This window comes from Epinephelus fuscoguttatus, linkage group LG11 (genome assembly GCF_011397635.1).
Source record: "Epinephelus fuscoguttatus linkage group LG11, E.fuscoguttatus.final_Chr_v1".
NCBI lineage: Eukaryota > Metazoa > Chordata > Actinopteri > Perciformes > Serranidae > Epinephelus > Epinephelus fuscoguttatus.
The window spans coordinates 4,440,419-4,459,695 of NC_064762.1; the positions used below are offsets into that span (position 1 = coordinate 4,440,419).

Below are 19,277 nucleotides of genomic sequence, written 5' to 3' on the forward strand. Positions count from 1 at the left end.
GTGTGTCCAAACTTTTGGCCTGTACTGTATGTTTTCATATATAGGGGCACCATGTGCTTTTATTCTCTAAGACAGTCTAGACAGTAAAGTCTCAAGTGGTTTTGCAGAGACCTTCCTATGTGTTCACTTAAGTGAGGGTTTCCTGCTTGTTTTGTGCACAGTGCACACGTACTACACACCTATGTAAATAAATGAATGTTTGGTGTGGACTGGCACAGCAAACATTATCTATGCAAAAGCCAAAACAGAAGGAGAGACAGAAAATAAGACGGGGGAGGAGGAAGAAGGATGACTTTGTTTTCCTCCAGGACAATGCCTCCTAGAAAGGAGCGACACAATACAATAGAGTCCATTCACAGCCACACCAGCAACATCATGACATTTTGTTCCTATGACTGGACATCATGCATCCGCCCAAACCACCAATACCACAACAGGATTTCCAAACAGTTTCTCTCGGTGCTGGAGTAAAAGCACAAGCATGAGCAGCTGCCGTGGCTTCATATCTAAATCACTATCAAACCTTACATAAAAAAAAAAACCCAACAACAATCCAAACTTGGCATCGTTTATCGTCTCTTTCTCTTCGCTTCAGTGCATCCGTTTTTTTTCCTGATGTTTATGTTACGTAACCAAAGTGGACATTTTTGCTTGTTCTTTCCTTGTTTGTATCCTGCAGCATTAGAGGACTGAGCTTAGCATGCTACAGAGCAGCAGAGTACAGAACAGCACAGCACAACGCAAAACTTCAAACTGGTAGTTACAGCCAATCAGTCTGACTTATGTAGGATACTTCAGCTGTGCAGCCTGCAGGCATAGCAAGCAAAGCCTAATTGATTGCTGTACTTAAGACTTTATAATAACCATGGTGATTATCAGTTCAATTATATTTCTCATTATTGCCTGCTTTTAAATGTAATGTAGTTTGCAGTTGTATAAAAATGCTAATACCTTCATGCTGTAGACGTTCCTCACCATGCAGTGTACCACAGTGTGCCATCTGTACGGCTCAGTATTGGATTGAAAGTCTGGTGAGACATGCTTCAGGAGATATCGATAGATCCTCAGGCATATTTAGACAACTTCAAGTGTTGCTGCACACCAGATCTCTACAAAATATTCTTTACTTTTACTTGAGAGAGGCAAGTTTTCTGGAACTCTTTCAGGTTTGTTCGTTAAGTCTAGCAGGAGGGAACTCCATCATCTGCATTCACCACATAGAAGTCATGGAAGGACCATTAAGCATTAATCAGAACTCCTTAAGCAGTCCGTAGAATTAAATGTCAAAACTCTGAAATGAATTTTCTTGTGCTCTGCAACAAAACACGTAATGCATGCATTAGGTTGTATTGTATTTTGGAGGAAAAGTGCACGTTTGATAATGCTGTGATGCAAACTATATTAATAACACACTTGTCTGCATCCACTCAGCCTGATGTAGTGTCACACCCTCTGTATACAGTTAGATATAAACGAATGCATTCAAGGTCACAGTGCAAAAATATCTGAACAGGCAAGAGCATGCACTGCCCTTCAAAATAAGAGTATTCAGCATAAAGTCCACACTAATGCCGGGTACACACTACACAATATCAGCCCGTCGTACGGTGTCAGCTCTGAGTGTGAACGACAATAAGAGATGTACGCGATAATCCATCATTTCATCTCGTAGTGTTTCATAGTAGACGACAACCGACGCCACGTCTGGGACACCTTGCGACGTTCCAACAGAAAGTCTAGCATGTTTGATTTTCTTTTTGTTGTTCATGACTTCTCCCGTCACAGCCGTCACTTTGACCAATAGGACCACAGAGCGATCTGCTGCTGTAGACAACTGTACGACGACGACACCCCAGCCTTTTAGATATTTCCTCTAGGGACGTTACCACACAGAGTGAAAAGGGAAAATTGGTGGTGTGAAACAGCAGAGGCAATTTGTCATCCCCTTGAGTACTGCCATTAGCATCAAGCTAGCAAACGATGTTCTTTATAATGGAGATATAAAGTAAGAAAATTAAAAAATAGTGGCTTTTACTTGCCACAGCTGCAGAGGCTACCAGCTTCATTTGAAACAGACTACATTATAAACGGACTGTTATTTATTATTCCCTCTATATCTTTATATTTTTACTTTTTATCCGCTCCCATTTGCCTTGATAAAGTTAATGCATTGCGCTGTCATTTCAAACTCAACACTTCCGGTATCTGTTTCAAATTAAAAGCCCCTTATAACTTCAGTTGAGGGAATTCCATTTTCTAAAAAGGCTTTTATTGTGAAACATTTGCAGGAACTTCTTGTGGAGGATTCAGTGACTTGCATGTGGTACTTCAGATGTAGCTCCTACCATCTGGTGGCACTTTTTACATTATTACAACAACGTTGCAGCTGATACATGAACAGACACAGTGACTGAAATTATAGTAATTATAATAAAAACAGGACAAGAATAATCCAATTACATCACACACATTGTGAAAGACAAACGGGGATGATTGGTGTGGACCATTGTGTAGTGTGTCATGTCTGTCGGCCAAGTCATGGCACGATTTTATGACTCCACAATCGGGTAATGTGACATAGTGACGGTCGGAACGGGCAAAAATGTCATGTAGTGTGAACCAGGCATAAATGCAATGCATTGGTTTCATTTTTATATTTAATCGATCACGATCAATGTTGCATTCAGACTATTAATCGACAGCTATCTTCTTTGGTTTTCCAGGTTTGCCAGGGTTTTCCAGCATGTTTGGGAAGAAGAAGAAACGGCTGGAGATCTCAGCTCCGTCTAACTTTGAACACCGGGTCCACACGGGCTTCGACCCGCGGGAGCAGAAGTTCACCGGGCTGCCGCAGCAATGGCAGAGCCTCCTGGCGGACACTGCCAACCGCCCCAAGCCCATGGTGGACCCCTCCTACATCACCCCCATCCAGCTGGCACCAATGAAGGTAGAGTGTGAAAGGACAGAGGGCTTAAAGCCTGAGCACAGGGGACAAATCATTATCATATTCTGTCTTATTGCTCACCTCACCTTTGTTGCATCTTTGTGACTCTCTGTCCTTCTCCCCAGCTTTCACCCACACCCCTGCTTTCTTTGTCTGTTTGTACTCATATCTGTTCATTCCTTTTGTCCCCACCGTTGTTCTTTTTACTTTTCTATCTTTTCCTTCCCACTCTGTGTTTCACTTCAGTGTCGCTGTTTCTCACCACTCCATCCTCCACTTGTTACACTCTGTTCTGTTGTCTTTCTTCTGAGGCAAAATAGATCATTCTCCGGTGCCATCTGGCCACTTCACACTACTCAAATTGTCTTAGTGTATGAGATTATAGTCATATCTTTGAATATTATGCTGCTTTAAACCTGCATTAAGCAATTTTGTGATATTAAAGTAGCATTGAATGACTCCCTCGTAATGCTAAACTCACTGAGAACTACAGAGGCTGTATAAATTTTAATAGAAGAAATAACACAAATTAAATGTTGAATTCATAAGCAGTGAAATGAACCCTATCTCAGTTCAGTGCACTGAGGGGTTTAGCTGCTCCAGTTTTACTGGCTCCGATACTGTGTGTTCTGTAGCTTTTGGTGACTAATGTAAGCAAATTTTAAACTATGTAACTGAGTCCATTTGCTGACTTCATTACTCTTTTATATTTGTGCTAATATTACACTACATATTAGCATGTCATACCTGTAATAAAAAAAGACCTGCGTCATTTTTGTAATCAAAGTTTTTATTTATTTAAACATGCACAGACAGTACCTTACTTGTACAGTTTCCAAAGGCCTGTGGAAAATTTACATATTAAGATAAACCAAAGTTGATATCTAGCTATCATAGCAATACAGCCAAATCATCACAGTGTCCCAGTAATGCTATAAACAAAAACAGTGGTCCCATGACCTCTTAAAGTTCTCACCGTGTTCAACTGTCTAACATGTTAATAAGACACAATTTCAAACATAAATTCCATCTATTTTTTAAGATCTGGGGAGGATGCATTTCTTCATAATGTGGGGATCACTCAGGCAGCTGTAATAAATCCTATATTTATCAGTACAAACTCATATTTTGACATTTTTGGTACCCCAGTAAGTATCATTTTGGCAATACAAGTACTGTTATGAACCTAACCACTTCCCTATGTATTCTATTAACTTTCCTAGAATAGGTGAACAAGTTTACACCTTAAGTTCTATGTAAATAAAGCAGGAACCTCCACTTATGAAAAGTGAAGCCAGCACTTTAGTACCAATGACTGCAGTTCCTCTCTTGGCCACTTGAGGCTGGCTCCAATAACAAGTCAACTCTCATAGAACCCCATGTTAAAATGCCCAACTTTACAGCAGAAAAAAATGCTTTATAGCCTGATACAAAAAACAGTTTTGGTCTTAATGATAAATCTGTGGGAGGTGAATTTTTATATAACTCACCAGTTAACATTTTTATTAAGGCTTTAAGTTATGCATAGTTAAGGTCGTGGCCACTTTGAGTTACAGGCTGCCACCTCGGGCTCTCACTTAGGGCCACCGCCCTCCCTTCCATAGCTCCACCTTCTCATCCACATATAGTTCCCTCGGGTCACTTCCGGCTCCAAAAGTCCAAGATAGCAATGTGAAGATGCCAAACCTGAGGCATCGAAACAGGAGTCCACAAACCAATAGTTGACGTCATGGTGGCTACGTCCATCCCAGATTCTGTCTGCACGGGGTGTTGGTGGCTTAGTGGTAGAGCAGGCGCCCCATGTACAAGGCTGTTGCCGCAGCGGCCCGGGTTCGATTCCAGCCTGTGGCCCTTTGCTGCATGTCACTCCCTGTCTCTCTCTCGCTCTCTCTCTCCCCCTTTCACAGTTGTCTGTCCTATCTAATAAAGGCTAAAAATGCCCCCAAAATATCTTTAAAAAAAAAAAAAAAGAATCCTATAGACTTAAAATACAACCTATGTATTAACTTAAACTGAGAAAATGTCCCCCAGGCCTCCCCCACGTATTTCCAGGTGTTTGATAGTATTTTCCTGAGATTATTATTTTGTCTTTTTATGCCTTTGTGAGATAGTATAGACTAAGCGTGAAAGGGGGAGAGAGCAGGGATGACATGCAGCAAAATGCTGCAGACTGGAATTGAACCCATAGCTGCTGTAGCAAGGACAGTGTCTTTGTGCATGGGGCTCTGCCCATTGAGCTACTGGGCGCCCCATTTGGTAGTATTTTTTTAACCATTTGTCATTGCAGATCACACTGTAGGTCCCTCTGCCAAATGATCCTCAGAGTTTTACAGTTATCATCTTGTAACATATTAAAGGTTTGTAGAACACAACTGCCCTATGCTGTAGTAATTGTGAAGAGTAAAGATCAAACTGTAGGATACTCATGTTGCTCTGTGTCTGCTGTGCCGTCAGTAGACAAATGTAAACCCTAAACACTTGATTAACCCATAGACTCTCTGCCCCCTGCTGGTCAAAAAGTACCTAATGCAGCTTTAAAGACATTGCCTCATTTGACTTATCCATTAGATAATGTCACAATCTCAGACACCCCAACGCAAACTGATGTTTCTTTTCATCTTTTTTTCATTTGTCTTTGTGATTTCTCCTTTTTACCTCTCCGCTGTGACTGTGATTGTGTGTCTCCCCTTGTCTCTGAACCTTCTGAGTGTCTCCTCTGATGTGTTGTTGTTCATTGGTTCTTCTTAACATATCACATCGACACATTTGATCCACTGAAAAGGGCTGTAGCTAATTATAGCCATTTGCACACCATTAGTATTTCTGTGCACCTTTTTCTGGGTTGTAGCAGAACGTGTGAATGTTTCCAGGCCCTTCTCTTGCATACTGTAGGTATTGGAGGTTGTACAAGGCCTCGTGGGTCTTCTTAGGGCACTGCTTAAAATGTGGTGTTTTATATATCTTCCATTGTCTGTGGTCCCATCATACTGCATGTGTGACCCACTGCCTTTCAGCTTTGAGACCTAGGAGCCTTTTCTGTGTGTGTTACAACACCTGCTTACACCGTTTTTATTCACCTTGATAATCCTCAAAGAACACTTGGCCCATAAACATGTCACTTTTAAGCTAATCTCTCATTCTTGATGTTGAAAGTTGACATAAAGCACTGCAGCACTTGGTTGCATTTGAATAAATCTAAAACAATGAGACTAAAAGCACCAGTGTGAGCATTAATCATCAAGCTAACTTGTATATTAGTCTCTGAGGAACCACTTACAGGTGCTGCTGACAGGAAAATACATGATCAGACATCCACATAAGTCCTGTAAGAGAGAACAGCAATATGCCACAGGAGATATCTCTGAAGAGGGGGAAACAAGAAAATAATTCTCTTGCTCTCTTCACAGATATCTCCCAAGAAAGTCCGGTCATCCGAAACGCCGTTGCCCAAAGTATGACTTCCTCTTCCCTTCTGTTTTTAACCCCCTCTCTTTTTTTTTTTTGTTGGTCGCTCTCACACAGTCACAACTCCGCTGTTTTGTTTCCACATCTCTCCTCCGCTGCCTGCTGCCATGCATTCAGGTGGAGGTGGTGTGTCAGCAGGAGCAGGGAGAAAACACTGAGAATGACTCCACACACATGACATAACTACATTTGCTCTGCCAAGTCTTTTCTTAGGCCTCATCTCCACCCTCCTTTTTGTTTCATTCGCATGAGCCTCCCCAGAAATGACAAGATGAACTGTAGCGGCATGTTCCCTTGTTTCTCCCCCTTGCTATGGAGCGCCATTGATAATGATGATGATAATCATAATGATGATAATGATGATGGTGATGATGATGGGTGCTGAGATGTGAAGTGCATGTTGCCATGACAGTTGATTCTGCTCTGCTGTAGGCCACCGCTCCGTAGAAAATAGGTCAGAAAGGGTTTGCATGCGTTAGAGGAACCCTTTCTATGCTGCACCTCCTGAGCCGACCCAAACTGGTCTAGTCAGGCTCTCCTATCCTATCCTATCCTATCCTGTCCTTTTCTGTCCCGCCCTGTCCTATAATTTCCTATCCTATACTATACTACGCTATACTATACCATTACTATCCTACCCAATCCTATCCTACCCTATCCTGTCCTGTCCTCTCCTATCATTTCCTATCCTATTCCATCCTATCCTATCATATTCTATACCATCCTGTCCTATCATTTTCCATCCTATCCCATCCTATCCTATCCTATCCTGTCCTGTCCTGTCCTGTCCTGTCCTGTCCAGTCCCATCCCTTCCCATCCTACCCTATCCCATAATATCCTTTCCTATCCTTAGCTAACCTTTCCTCCCCTCTCCCATCCTATCTTTCCTATCTAAACCGAACTTCTCCTTTCCTATCCCATCCTATCCTATCATTTTCTATCCTATCTCATCCTATCCTGTCCTGTCCTGTCCTGTCCTGTCCAGTCCCATCCCGTCCCATCCTACCCTATCCTATAATATCCTTTCCTATCCTTAGCTAACCTTTCCTCCCCTCTCCCATCCTATCTTTCCTATCTAAACCAAACTTCTCCTTTCCTATCCTGTCCTCTCCTATCATTTTCTATCCTTTCCCATCCTATCCTATCCTGTCCCGTCCCGTCCCATCCTATCCTATAATATCCTACCTTATCATTACCTAACCTTTCCTCCCATCCTATCTTTCCTATCTAAACCGAACTTCTCCTTTCCTTTCCTGTCCTGTCCTGTTCTGTCCAATTCCATCCTGTCCTATCCTTACCAGTCCTTTCCTCTTCTCTCCTCTCCTATCCTATCCTGTCCTGTCCTTTTCTGTCCTATCCTATCCTATAATTGCCTACCCTGTCCTCTACTTTCCTATCCTATCCTGTCCTTTCTTATCCTATCTTATCCTACCCTCAGTCAAACGAATCAAACGTTATGCATTGTCTCAGTTGTAAAAACATGAACTGGTCTGGATAGTGTGCAGGCTCTTCCAATAGATAGATATCAAAATTAGCATCTATTCATTTATATACATCTGAAATATTTGTCAGTAAAAATACATTTAGAAATGACCAAACTACTGACCAAGTACAAGACAGATGACTCAGGTCAAGATTTGAGAGTGCATGGACATACTTGCGGGTGAAAAAAAAAAAAAAATCAGATTTTTTTTTCATGTTCATCTTGAAGTTGGAACCCAGTTTTCTCTAGCTGTTTTGGTTTCTGAACACTTGAAAAAAGGCAGCAGGTGTTTGCCAGTTCTTAATCAGTATACTCTAACAGGGCATGCCCACACCTGTTGTTTGTTTTTATAGCTTCATATGAAAAGAACTAATAGTCGAGGAAGTGGATAATCAAGTATTCTACATGTTTCTCGGTAAGCAAAGTCATTGAAACAGACAGTTTTTGAGCCAATGCCAAATTCCAGGAGGTAGGTTATACTAGACAAGAGTATTTCAAAGGGAGAAAATATGTAATGAAACCCAATACGTCTTCATGTGTTAAGACTTAGAGGTAATCACAAGGAAGACCAACAGTTTTGCTGAAAACTATGTACTTGGGACTGTAATTACTACCTGAGTAAGGAGGTGGGAATCACAGACATATAATCTCCTGACTGGATTAAAATCACTGATTAGCACATGCAAATTTAAAATCACCCAGCCTACCGTGGAGGAAAATAAAACATCAGTATGGGGCTTCTAGTTTAAGTTTTTAGACAAATAAAAAAAAAGCTGATCACAGAACACTGTGGAAAGTAGTTTGATGTTACTTAGAAGTCGGGGTCACTTCACTCCCACGTCAAATCCAAAGGATTTTGCATCGCTCTCACTCACAACGTGCATGCAAAGACTACAAACTAACACATTTGTGTGTGAGTCGTGTGTGAGTGAGCTGCTTTGAAGAAGCAAGTGAAGATGTTGCTCAGATTTAGTGACACTTCTGAAACAATGCAGGCATTACCTTCAGCCCAAACCTGCTCTGTGCTTACAAATCTGACTCTTGGTAATTAGAAAATAGACTTTTAGATTGGACTCAGATTTTTTTAGAGGATTTTTTTGGTATCTTGTTGCCTCTCTGTCATGCATTTATGTATATGCTTGTGTGTGTGACCCTGACTCCCAAGGTGGGCCGGGTTATTTATAGTGTCTCACCCATGGCCTGATATCCTTCTCCCCCGGTTGTCCTGACACTTGATTGACATAAGGCTTCCTCTGCTTGGCAGACTCCCCCAGCTCTGTCTACTGAGTGTGTGTGTGTGTGTGTGTGTGTGTGTGTGTGTGTGTGTGTGTGTGTGTGTTTGTGCACACACCAGGTGGGCATGGATGAAGCGGTCTCTGCTCTGGCAGACCTCCAGTGCTGTCCTTACCAAACAGTACAGAGGGGCAGAGTACAGTAAAAGGTCAACATGGAGTGTGTGTCCATGTTTGCCTGTCTGCGTGCGTGAACATGTATACTTGTGTGTGTGAGTGCTCGCAGAGAGGTCGGTGCCATCTTGATGCCGAAATAACTACTACCTCTGCCCTCTGGCTTGTGCGCTCATCGTTTATTCACAAGGCTTGTAGCCTTGTTGTCAGACTGCTCATCTCAGCTGAGCATTAGTATTGCTTAAAGCCTTGGCTCTCATCTCCTTTCTCCCCCTCTCCTCCCCCACCAGCCCTCAGCACACATGCTAATCCAGAAGTATAGGCTAACACCATGCCCTAACAGCATTTCCATGTTTTAAACATTGTGCTCTTAAAGCTTCTGCAGTCTGACAATTTGAAGTGTGGGGTGTGTGTGGTGGTGCATGAGTAAGTGCGCTATTACTACCTCCGTGCAAAACGTCTTCAGTTTCATGTTTTGCTTTTACGTTGGTGAATCAAGTGTGTGTGTGTGTGTGTGTATGTGTGGGGGTAGGTTGTTGTGCGACGTGAGGTTACATGTGTGTTAATGTGTTGCATTCATTAGCAGCAGCAGGGGCAGTGCCGTGGCTATTATTAATGGCAGTCTCATGTTGCACCTTGACTTTGACACCCTCAAATTGCAGCCTCCTATGGAGCTGAGGAGGTAATTTACCATGATGGTGTGTGCGTGTGTGTTTGTAGATGGGCATGTGTGCAAGTACAGTGTGTGTTGGCATGCATGTGTTAGTGAGTGTGAGTGCTGGCGCTTGCTAATGCTATCTCCTTGTTCCTATTTTCTCATGTTTCCTGAACCGTGGGCCAGTATTAGAGTGTAGGAAAGGTGACACATGTAAAAGCAAAGAAGTTCAGTGGGAGCAGATTCTCCTGCCAGTCGTTGTGTTTATACTGTATTTCCTGCCTCAGTCAGTCACTTTGCTCCCTCAGTTTACAGTATACAGCGTTTCTCTGCTTGTGCCATTTGCATTACTTTGCATTTGGGGCTTTTAGAAGGTGCAGAGACACCAAAAAAGAGCTAATACTGCAAGTAGTGTTTATAGAGTGGTTCAAAGACATAATAACCTCATGTAACTGTGACATAATAAAGTGCTCAAGAAAGAAGTATGAAGATGTGGCTACAATAGATTAATAGCAGAGTTGTCGTAATGGGATTTTGTTAGACAACAGCAGTAAAGTTTATATCCTTTATACAAGGTCAGGACAACGGCAGACTTTGCCAACTCACACAGAGAGACAGTAATATTTTTAATGCTTTGTTTAGCCAGGACGGTCCCATTGAGATATGAGATAAGATCTCCTCTTCCAGAGAGTCTTAGTCAAGATGGCAGCATAAACAGTTTCACATTAAAACAATGTCTTAGAACAAACAGTACAGCAACATGTTTCCTTTGGTGGTGTTGTTCTTATTAGTGTTAAAAAAGAGACTTGTTGCTGTCATGTTTTTACCTGTGTTGGACATATGCATGCCCAACACATTCTCACTCCGACCTCGTCACATATCGATGTTTGGTCATGGATTTTCCACGTCTAGATATAAAGTGCAAGGTACCCTGGGTGCGTTGGTTGCTGGCGTTCTGAGACGCAGTGTCAACTTTAGCTTGTTACATGCACTGTGTGGTTTCAAAATAAACTTCCGTTTTGGAGAACAACTGAAGCAAACACCAGATTCCCAGGTGAAAGTGGCCAGGTGCCATTATGCCACAATGATAGGCCGTGTATCATGCCGATGTGAAAGGACGTCTTTTTTGTCACTGTCTAATCCCGGAAATGACTATACCAGCGCCGGTATTCATTGACTTCAGAGTGAGACCAGATGGTATGCCTATGCTCAGGTGTTCCATATGATTGATGCAGCTTAGTCTGCTTTTTTTTTTAGATTCATCACAAACTGTAAAGCTTTGACTCACTGTGAGCTTTACTTCCTGCTTTACTTCCTTGCAAAATGGTAGCATGCAGACAGCAGAAGGAGAGGAGAATGCCGGCTGAAATAGCTGGCCAATGGCAGGCTTATATCCACAGTCTACACTCAGTGAGTCAGACTAGAGTGTTGGTGTTTTAAGTGATAAGGGAGCAAAAATGATAGACAGACAGACTGACAGAACACGTCAGTTAGTTCTGTTCCTGCTCGCTGTCCGTGGTTATAAACAGAACTTTTGACTTTCTCTTAGAGAGAGATGCAAGCCGCAAACAGCTGCTTTTACGTGTCTTTCCCTGCTGATTTTGAAAGAGAACCGTTCATAGGTTCAGAAATATTTAGCACAAAGTTCTTATGTGAGTGCCCTGATTAATACATTTATACCAAAAGAGGTTTAATATCATAATTTATTGGGAGAAATCAAGAAATTCTATGTGAATTTAGTGGGCTGCCCCCTTAAAGTGGGTGATTGAATCATCAGTTGGAGACCCCTTAGTCAACTGAGATTGCTTCAAATTGAGCGTTCTTTTCAGTGGGACATTTGGGTTCTGAGATTTAGCTCCAGAATGAGCACTATTCACTTTCACTCTGCTCTGCGGTACAGGCAGCTGCAGACACAGAGGCAGCTAGGCGGAGGAAGAGAGGCTTTGCCCCGTAAGGTTCTGAAATAATGTTATTTTCGGCTTTTTGCATAAGAGCGGTGAATTTACACCTCATAGCAACTCAATACGATACAGTCTCTGGCTTTTGTTTTATATCTAGTGTCGGCAAAAAATGCTGTTGCACATTTCTGATCCATCGTTAGTGCCGTTAGCTTGTTTACTGTATTATGTCTGGTGAATGTCACTGACACACTGAGCGTCTAGCTGAACCTCGTTAAAACTCTCAAACACTATATAGTAAAAAGGGAACGAATAGTTGAATATGCGTATTTAACAACCAAATCTGATTTGACTGATGTAATTCTGAGTCAAGTACGGCCATAAAAAAAATCAGCCCAAATGGATCCTTTGTTTCATAACCACCACTTTCAAGCAACTGCAATGATTTGACTGTGAGATTGGCAGTTGAATCAGGCTCCTCAGATCGAATCGTTGACTTTTTGGGGCGACCCCTTTTTTGTATACGTAGCTTGTGCTGTACTTTGTTCATTGGGAAGTCTTATATTGTAGTATTATCAGTTCTTCTGTTTTGTGTCTGTTTAATGCACTTGTGCTGCCTATTTTGGGACAGGACTCCATGGAAAAGAGATTTTTAATCTCACTTGAACCTATTCTGGTTAAATATAGGTCAAATAAACGCATAAATACATAATGGTCATTTGTAAAAGACATTTGACAGTATTCACACAAGGTTTTACTTCTAGGGTGGATTTTATTTGCAGCTCATTTCATGCCCAGGGTGCAGACATTTAAAAGAATCCGATTTGTAGACATAGTGCTATAGTTGCTGATTATTAAAGAATAAAATAAGTTGGTAGTTCACCCAACAATGTCTTGGCAAGAGTATGCTGAGTGAAGATGTACGTGGTGAAGTTAACGCCAAAATCCAGCGTGCATATTGGTGTCAGTATGCTGCAGAAAGCGTAGAGCTAAATGAGAACTGCTAGTTCATTTCCACTTTTTACCCCATAGCATGTTTTATTTGAAAGCAATTTCAGTTCTTTGTCTTGATCCCAGGGTTATCAAACAGCGCTCGAGGCATGGACATCAGCATCAGTGAGCCAGTTAGAGAGAGAAAAAGAAAAAACTTATGGGGATTTTAAGACAAACCCGTGATTCCTGAGACCAACTTAAAGCTTATTCCTCTTAATTCTAGACTAGCTGTAGAAGAAGGATGTTCACGTTCGCAGATAATAAGTGAACCTGGAGGGATCACAGGAATAATATATGCGCATCATGTTTTAAAGATGGATATTTCTCTTTAATACCCCCACTCTTCTTCAAATAACATGCTCCTCTCCTGGATGAAGATCAAATCCGCCCCTCGTATCTCCTGATATCTGAATTCGTCTTATTATTCCCCGTCTTTGACAGCAAATACAGCAGAGCAGTGGCTGCTTACTGTCTAAAAATAAAATGAACGTTGGAGCACTTTGTATTGCCACCTCAGGTAGTTCATTTTCATTTTGAATTAGTTTGACACTTGCAGTATGGCTTCGTAATAATATCAATTTCAGTCTCACAGCATGTGGGTGGGAAGTTAATGTGATAGTAGTTTAATGGCTTGAGTTGATCCACAGGTTTTCCACGGATGAATCAGATAAGAGCAGTGAGCAATGGAGACGTTTGAAGGCAGCTGTGACAAAATCAGACATATGAGATTAATATTGGAGACAGAATGGATACAGACAAACAAGCTGTCTGTCTGCATTTTGATTACAACTCCAAAGTAACATCTTGGACAGTTTTATGATTCTTAGTAGTGCACTGTATACTGATACCAGAAAGGTATTGCTTTACTTACCCATTACAAGCAATACAATACCCCATGTTATTAATACTGGTACTCTAAGAATGACACTGTTTTAATAAGAGCCATACATCCTGTAAGTTCCTATTAGGGTGCTTTCAGACCTAGAGCTGTCTTGCTTTGGTCTGAATCAGGGACTAGTTTTGTTCCAAAGTTGTATAATTGTCTAGAGTTGGTTCGTGTTCTCACGGCAGCATTTACAAGAGGACCAGATCAAATGCCTTGTGTGAGAAAGCTGCTCTTGATTGGTGAGAATTTCCATGTGGGAAAAATCCAGGAAGTAAAGCAAACGTTGAAGAAGAGTACACTTGAAAGATAAATGTGACACTTTCTAATGTCACAGTGGAGGGACAACTACGCAGGTTGATTTTAGCGCTGCTCATCGTGGACTATATTGCTGTCATTGTTCATTTTAGTCAAAGCATACAATTTGAAAACGAGGCGCGGCTCCAACTAGAAAACAATGTTTTGATGCATTGGATGTGCTGAATGTGCATATTAAGGCAGTACAGGAGGAGGTGCACATTAATAATCCTCCAGGACTGTAACATGCTCATGTTTAACCCAAACAATGTGTCATGTGACTGCAGTTGCTTCACATCCAGGTCGGAACACGAAAATGAACCAAATGAACCGCACCAGAGTTCTTTTGTAACCAGACTGAGACCACCTCTTCAAGAAGGTCTCAGTCCGGTTGTTTTGGTGCACACCTGAGTGTGATTGCTGTGTTCACACCTGCCCAAACGAACCGCACGTAGAGGGCAAACCGACTTGAGTTCGCTTGAACCGAACCAAACAGTGCAGGTATGAAAGCACCCTCAGTTGCATTTATTTTCAACACTTGCCCATACAAGTAAGCTCTGTGCTGGAGGAATGCTCCATTCAGTGGAAAGTAGATGTGATGTCTAATGTAATATTATCTGAAACTAAACAGCATACTGTATCTCTGAAGCAGAGCTTTTCCAGCTGAGCTCCAGTCTGTCTCACCGCTAAGCGTTGAACAGGACTGACAAGAAATATGTGATATGCTGGACACTAAAGAAGTTATCTTTGGGGTTGGTGATATTGTATGCTACATAACCTTGCTAAAGTTAAATATCTCTGGAATGCTGCTTGCAGCTAAGAAGCTAATGTTCGCTATGGTGGCACTAGCGCAATCGTATCCCTTTCAGAAGCTTTGTAATCCCACCTCCAGCTGTGCCTCTCTGGATACTTTGTAAAACAAATCCATGGTGATAAATCCAACACTGAATGCCCTCTGTGAATATTTATCAGTGTTTCAATGAAAACAGTCGTTGAGGCTTTTCTTGTGCACTGTTCTCACATTAAACTATAAAAAGTAATGGACCACAATTCCTATATAACCCATATAATCATGAACCGCTAATTTGTGCATGTAATCCAAAAGGCTGCAATCACATGACCAATGTGCTGATGAGAGTAAAGATGGAAGTAATATAAAGACCAAAAGTCTGTAAGGAGGCAGGTTGAGGTGGTGGAAGGGTCAAACAACACAGGACTTTCCCCATGGAGAGGGGTGTTTGGAATAGTGTTAAACTAAGTGACCTTTAAGTCATTTTAAGGTAGGTTGTCACCATGTTTCTTTTCCTAAACCTAATCTGTGTGACTTTAAGTATGTAACGTCATTCATGGGGTGCAACTTTGCAACTTTGTCAGATATCATGCGAACTGTTGTATGAGGGTACATTGTGTTGTTAGCCATTACTGATTGTCCATGATGCCTTGGGGTTGAGTCTGTTGACCAGTCAGAGGCTGTTTCTGACTTTGTGGAAGATGTTTCACAAACATTCGGACATAATATATTTTCTCCTTTATTTTGTTTTTTTAATTATGAAAACAAAAAATTTAAAGTTACATTTCTTTTCCTGGTCTTGTAGACTCTTGCCGTGGTTTTGTTTCGGTATCGGTAGCGAGATATTTATGGAGGCTTCCGGTTGAATTGATCATTTTAGTATTGTGACAACACTAATTCAGAGTGAAAGATGGCATTCAGGATGATGTTGATACTTTGGGATAAATCAGTGTTGGAGTCAGGATGTTGCTGCTGCTGCTGCAGGGGCTGCAGGAAGGGAACCATGTGGCAAGCTAGTGTACGCTGTGCAGGGTGTGAACATCACAACGCTTACCCATGTGCTTTGGTTGAAAGCCTGCTGGAGGTCCATGCATAAGAATAAGGTATCTGCCTAGTGATATTTTTTGTTAAAGACTAGAGAGGTAAAACCCTCTCTACCATAGACACATTCAGATATATAAATCCATGATGAGCAGTGCACTGCAGGAGTTATTATGCAATGAAGCTGTACTTATTCCCTCCAGCCTGCCTTGTCTTTTTGTCTTTATCTTCTGCTGTTTATGATGTCTTGCATTACCTAAAATGACTCCTGACAACCTCCAGAGCCTGTGCCTAAACTTCTTGCATTCAGCTGTGGGTTACATGTGCTGTAGGTAGTGTAGGTGGAGAGAGCTCGCTGATATTTTGGGTAGCTGAACATCGCTGTGCTGTCAAACCCATTATAGCTGCACTGAAATATCTCATCCTTACATCACATTGGAAGGAGAAATAATGCAACAAAATGCGCTCAGAATTGTGAGGTGCACTGCCAGTAGATGTTATTTAAGTCTGTAGTGTTTATTTAGGGTTGATTTGTTCCTTTTGGTTTTGTTTGGAGTACAGTAGATTTATACTTTTTAATACTGTGGCTCAATTTTGTGACAATTTTAGTGCCTTTTTTATTGTCATTCATCCACAACAGTCACATTTCAGTGACATTAATGACACCAAATCTTCATATTTTGACAATGGACGTTAGTCTAGGTCAGACCAGGCTGTCACAGTGTGTGACAGCGAGACAAAGGAGAGGACTGGCACAGTGAGAGTATAAGGCACGTGACAATGGGCATGACACGCAGGGTGATAACTGGTACAGCACCCCAGTAAATGTCAGTGGGTCAGTGATAGCAGAGCACAGCCGCCCACCTCTCCCCAACCAGCTCTTTGGCAGGTGACAGAGGAGGAAACCTGATCGCTGGGTCTCTCAGTGGGGAGCTGCTGTGGGTGCAGAGGGCCAGACTTCCCAGTTTGTCCTGGCCTGGATGCAGCTGCTGCCGGGTGGAGAGACTTGTTATGGCAGGGGGGCGAGGAGCGGCTGAGATCGGGGCCGGAGCGAGCTGGAGAGAGACGGGGAAGCTGAGGCCGCAGCGGAGGCAGGTGGTGGGAGCGGTGAAGACTGAGGAGGCGGTGGTGTTTAAACCCCAGGCACAGACGATTCATAAACAGTCACAGGTGGGGTGTTTGACTGTTTCTGTTTCTGGTGAGCCAAGGCTGCATGCTGGTATGCTGGCTATGCAGATTTGTCTGTGCAACAGGTCTCAGCTCTCACATGCCAGCAGTTCCCAGCGCTTACTGTAAACATATTAAACCAAACAGTGATGGTGCAGCTTGCTGTTCCATCCTGCATTTAGTGTTTCATTACAGAGATGTTGTGTTTAAAGTTTCACATATTTGACTGCGTTAAAAACCTGTTTCTATTTTTGTTGCAGTCTTAACTGTGACACACACCATGAATTATAGCTGCACAGATTGCAGGTTGTTTTCTCATGTTTCTGGAGAGAGAGGGCAGGTTATTTTTGAAACTTTGCTGGGTTTGCTGTATGTATACATATGGAAACGGAGCTCAGAGAGATAGTGTTTCTGATCTAACAGGGTCACACAGTCCTTGCGCCAGGGGCTGAAATGCAAACCTGTGACTTTATTGAACAGGGAGACATCAGGCTATTACTGTTCTTACATGTGCAAAGAGGGAGTTGCTAATTCGAGGAGGCATTTTATTGCAGCGTGTATTAATGATATTGGGTGAGCTCCAAGGCAGTGGAGTGTCCAGACTGAGAATGAATGATGTCTAGACAAGTGGTTGAATGTGGTGCAGGTCCAGAATCTCTAACATGTCCCCTCAATGCAACTTGATGAAACCAAAAGACCCATTTTTAAAGAACCGGAAATAGTCTCATACTGTGACTCGGTAGCCTATGTAAGCTCAGCACGACGTTACAGAAATGTACTGACCAACGATCTGTGGTTCTTTGAGGGGCAAGTAAAAGACGTGCCAGTTACCTCCGCGGCCTTAGGCAGAATTTATACTTCTGCGTTGAATCAGGCTCTGCGTCGATGTAGAGCCTATGCTGTACCCTACGCCATAGCCTAACTTGCACCTCCCCAGAAAGATAACTACACGCTGCGGCGACGCAGACCTCCTGTCTATTTCTGTAAGCTGAAACCATTTCCCTCAGTGGAAACAAAGCTGTTATTTATTTTAATCTCACAAATAAGAAACGATAAATTGTGAAGACAATAAAGCCTCCACAAAATTAGCATTTAAAATCTTGCATGTAATATGTCCTAGGAAATCTTTGCTAGTTGCTAGGCTAATTTATACACTGTAAAATGCCATAGGCTTGTGCTGATAATGTTAGCATGTTGTATTTGTGGGGAAAATGTGTCCAGCAAGTGTTTGTCTGTGAATGCTGTGAGTTATAGTGAAGCTGATTTGTGTACTTGTGTTTGAAACTGTCTCAAGCTTAAACCAGTTTGAGTTTATGTAAACCGGCTGAACTGTTATTTGTCATTATGACACGTTACGGCAAAGTAGCCTTCACCAGCAACCTGTGTTGATGGCATCACTGCACTAAATCCAACTCACACAGCATTAATAATAAGCAAAATGACAATGTAATAAATATTATGTTTAGAAACGGACTAATGGAGCCACTAGTGTCTGACAGGCCGTGAGCAGTGGCCGGCGTTGGAACATGAAGGAGATCAAATTTCAGTACAGGTGGGAGGGGGAGGGCAGCCACACTGGGTTTCTTTACAGATATGTTCCTGCGCTTTTTGGGGTGACAAGAGGAGACATGGCAGAGTTTGTCTCTTAAGAAAACTAACAAACAATTTGACAATATTTTGGATTTGAGGAGACGAAAGAGGTTCCCTAAGTGGCTGCATGAGCTGAACTTTGGTTGGATGCTGTGTTTCTGTTTATTCCTGTCATTTGATTTGAAAGCATCGCAATGGACGGGGAATGGCGGATTCATGAAGTTAAAATTAGAAATGATCTATATAATACCTCCTTGTTTTACTACAAAAACCCAAACAAAGCAGCTGGCTGGAAAGGGATCGCCAGGGAGCTAAAAGTGTGGAGTAAGCTAAATGGCCATCGCTAATAACAAGCTAACATTAGGCTACTTGCCGTTGGCTATATTGTAGGTACTTTTCAGTAAGTATCACAATATAAAATAAGTGTTTGCTGTCTTAAAAAGTAACATTACAAATGTAGGAAGATAGCACTTAGGCTACTCACCCATCTTTTGAGGGGTTATGTCTCCAGTCTGATCTCAAGCGCACATCTGACAGTGTTTTTTACATGACAAAACAGAGGTTCATATTTGGTTGATTGTTTGTGGACAGAGCTCCGATGCTACATGATGCTACATGATGCTATGTGATGCTACGTGATGCGTCACAAGAGTCAAATGCTAGT

General features: G+C 42.1%; 1 protein-coding gene across 3 annotated transcripts in view; it reads left to right on the forward strand.

Annotated features, from left to right (window-relative positions):
• Positions 1-19,277, forward strand: part of pak5 (p21 protein (Cdc42/Rac)-activated kinase 5) — a 124,532-nt gene that overhangs the window by 52,539 nt on the left and 52,716 nt on the right. For 2 of the 3 annotated variants that reach the window (XM_049590479.1, XM_049590477.1), the window contains exons 2-3: positions 2,724-2,947; positions 6,352-6,396. In XM_049590479.1, coding sequence (XP_049446436.1) covers positions 2,744-2,947; positions 6,352-6,396 — 249 coding nt within the window. In that variant the 5' untranslated portion in view covers positions 2,724-2,743. The remainder of the gene's footprint in view (positions 1-2,723; positions 2,948-6,351; positions 6,397-19,277) is intronic. The other variant, XM_049590478.1, reaches the window with a different exon arrangement.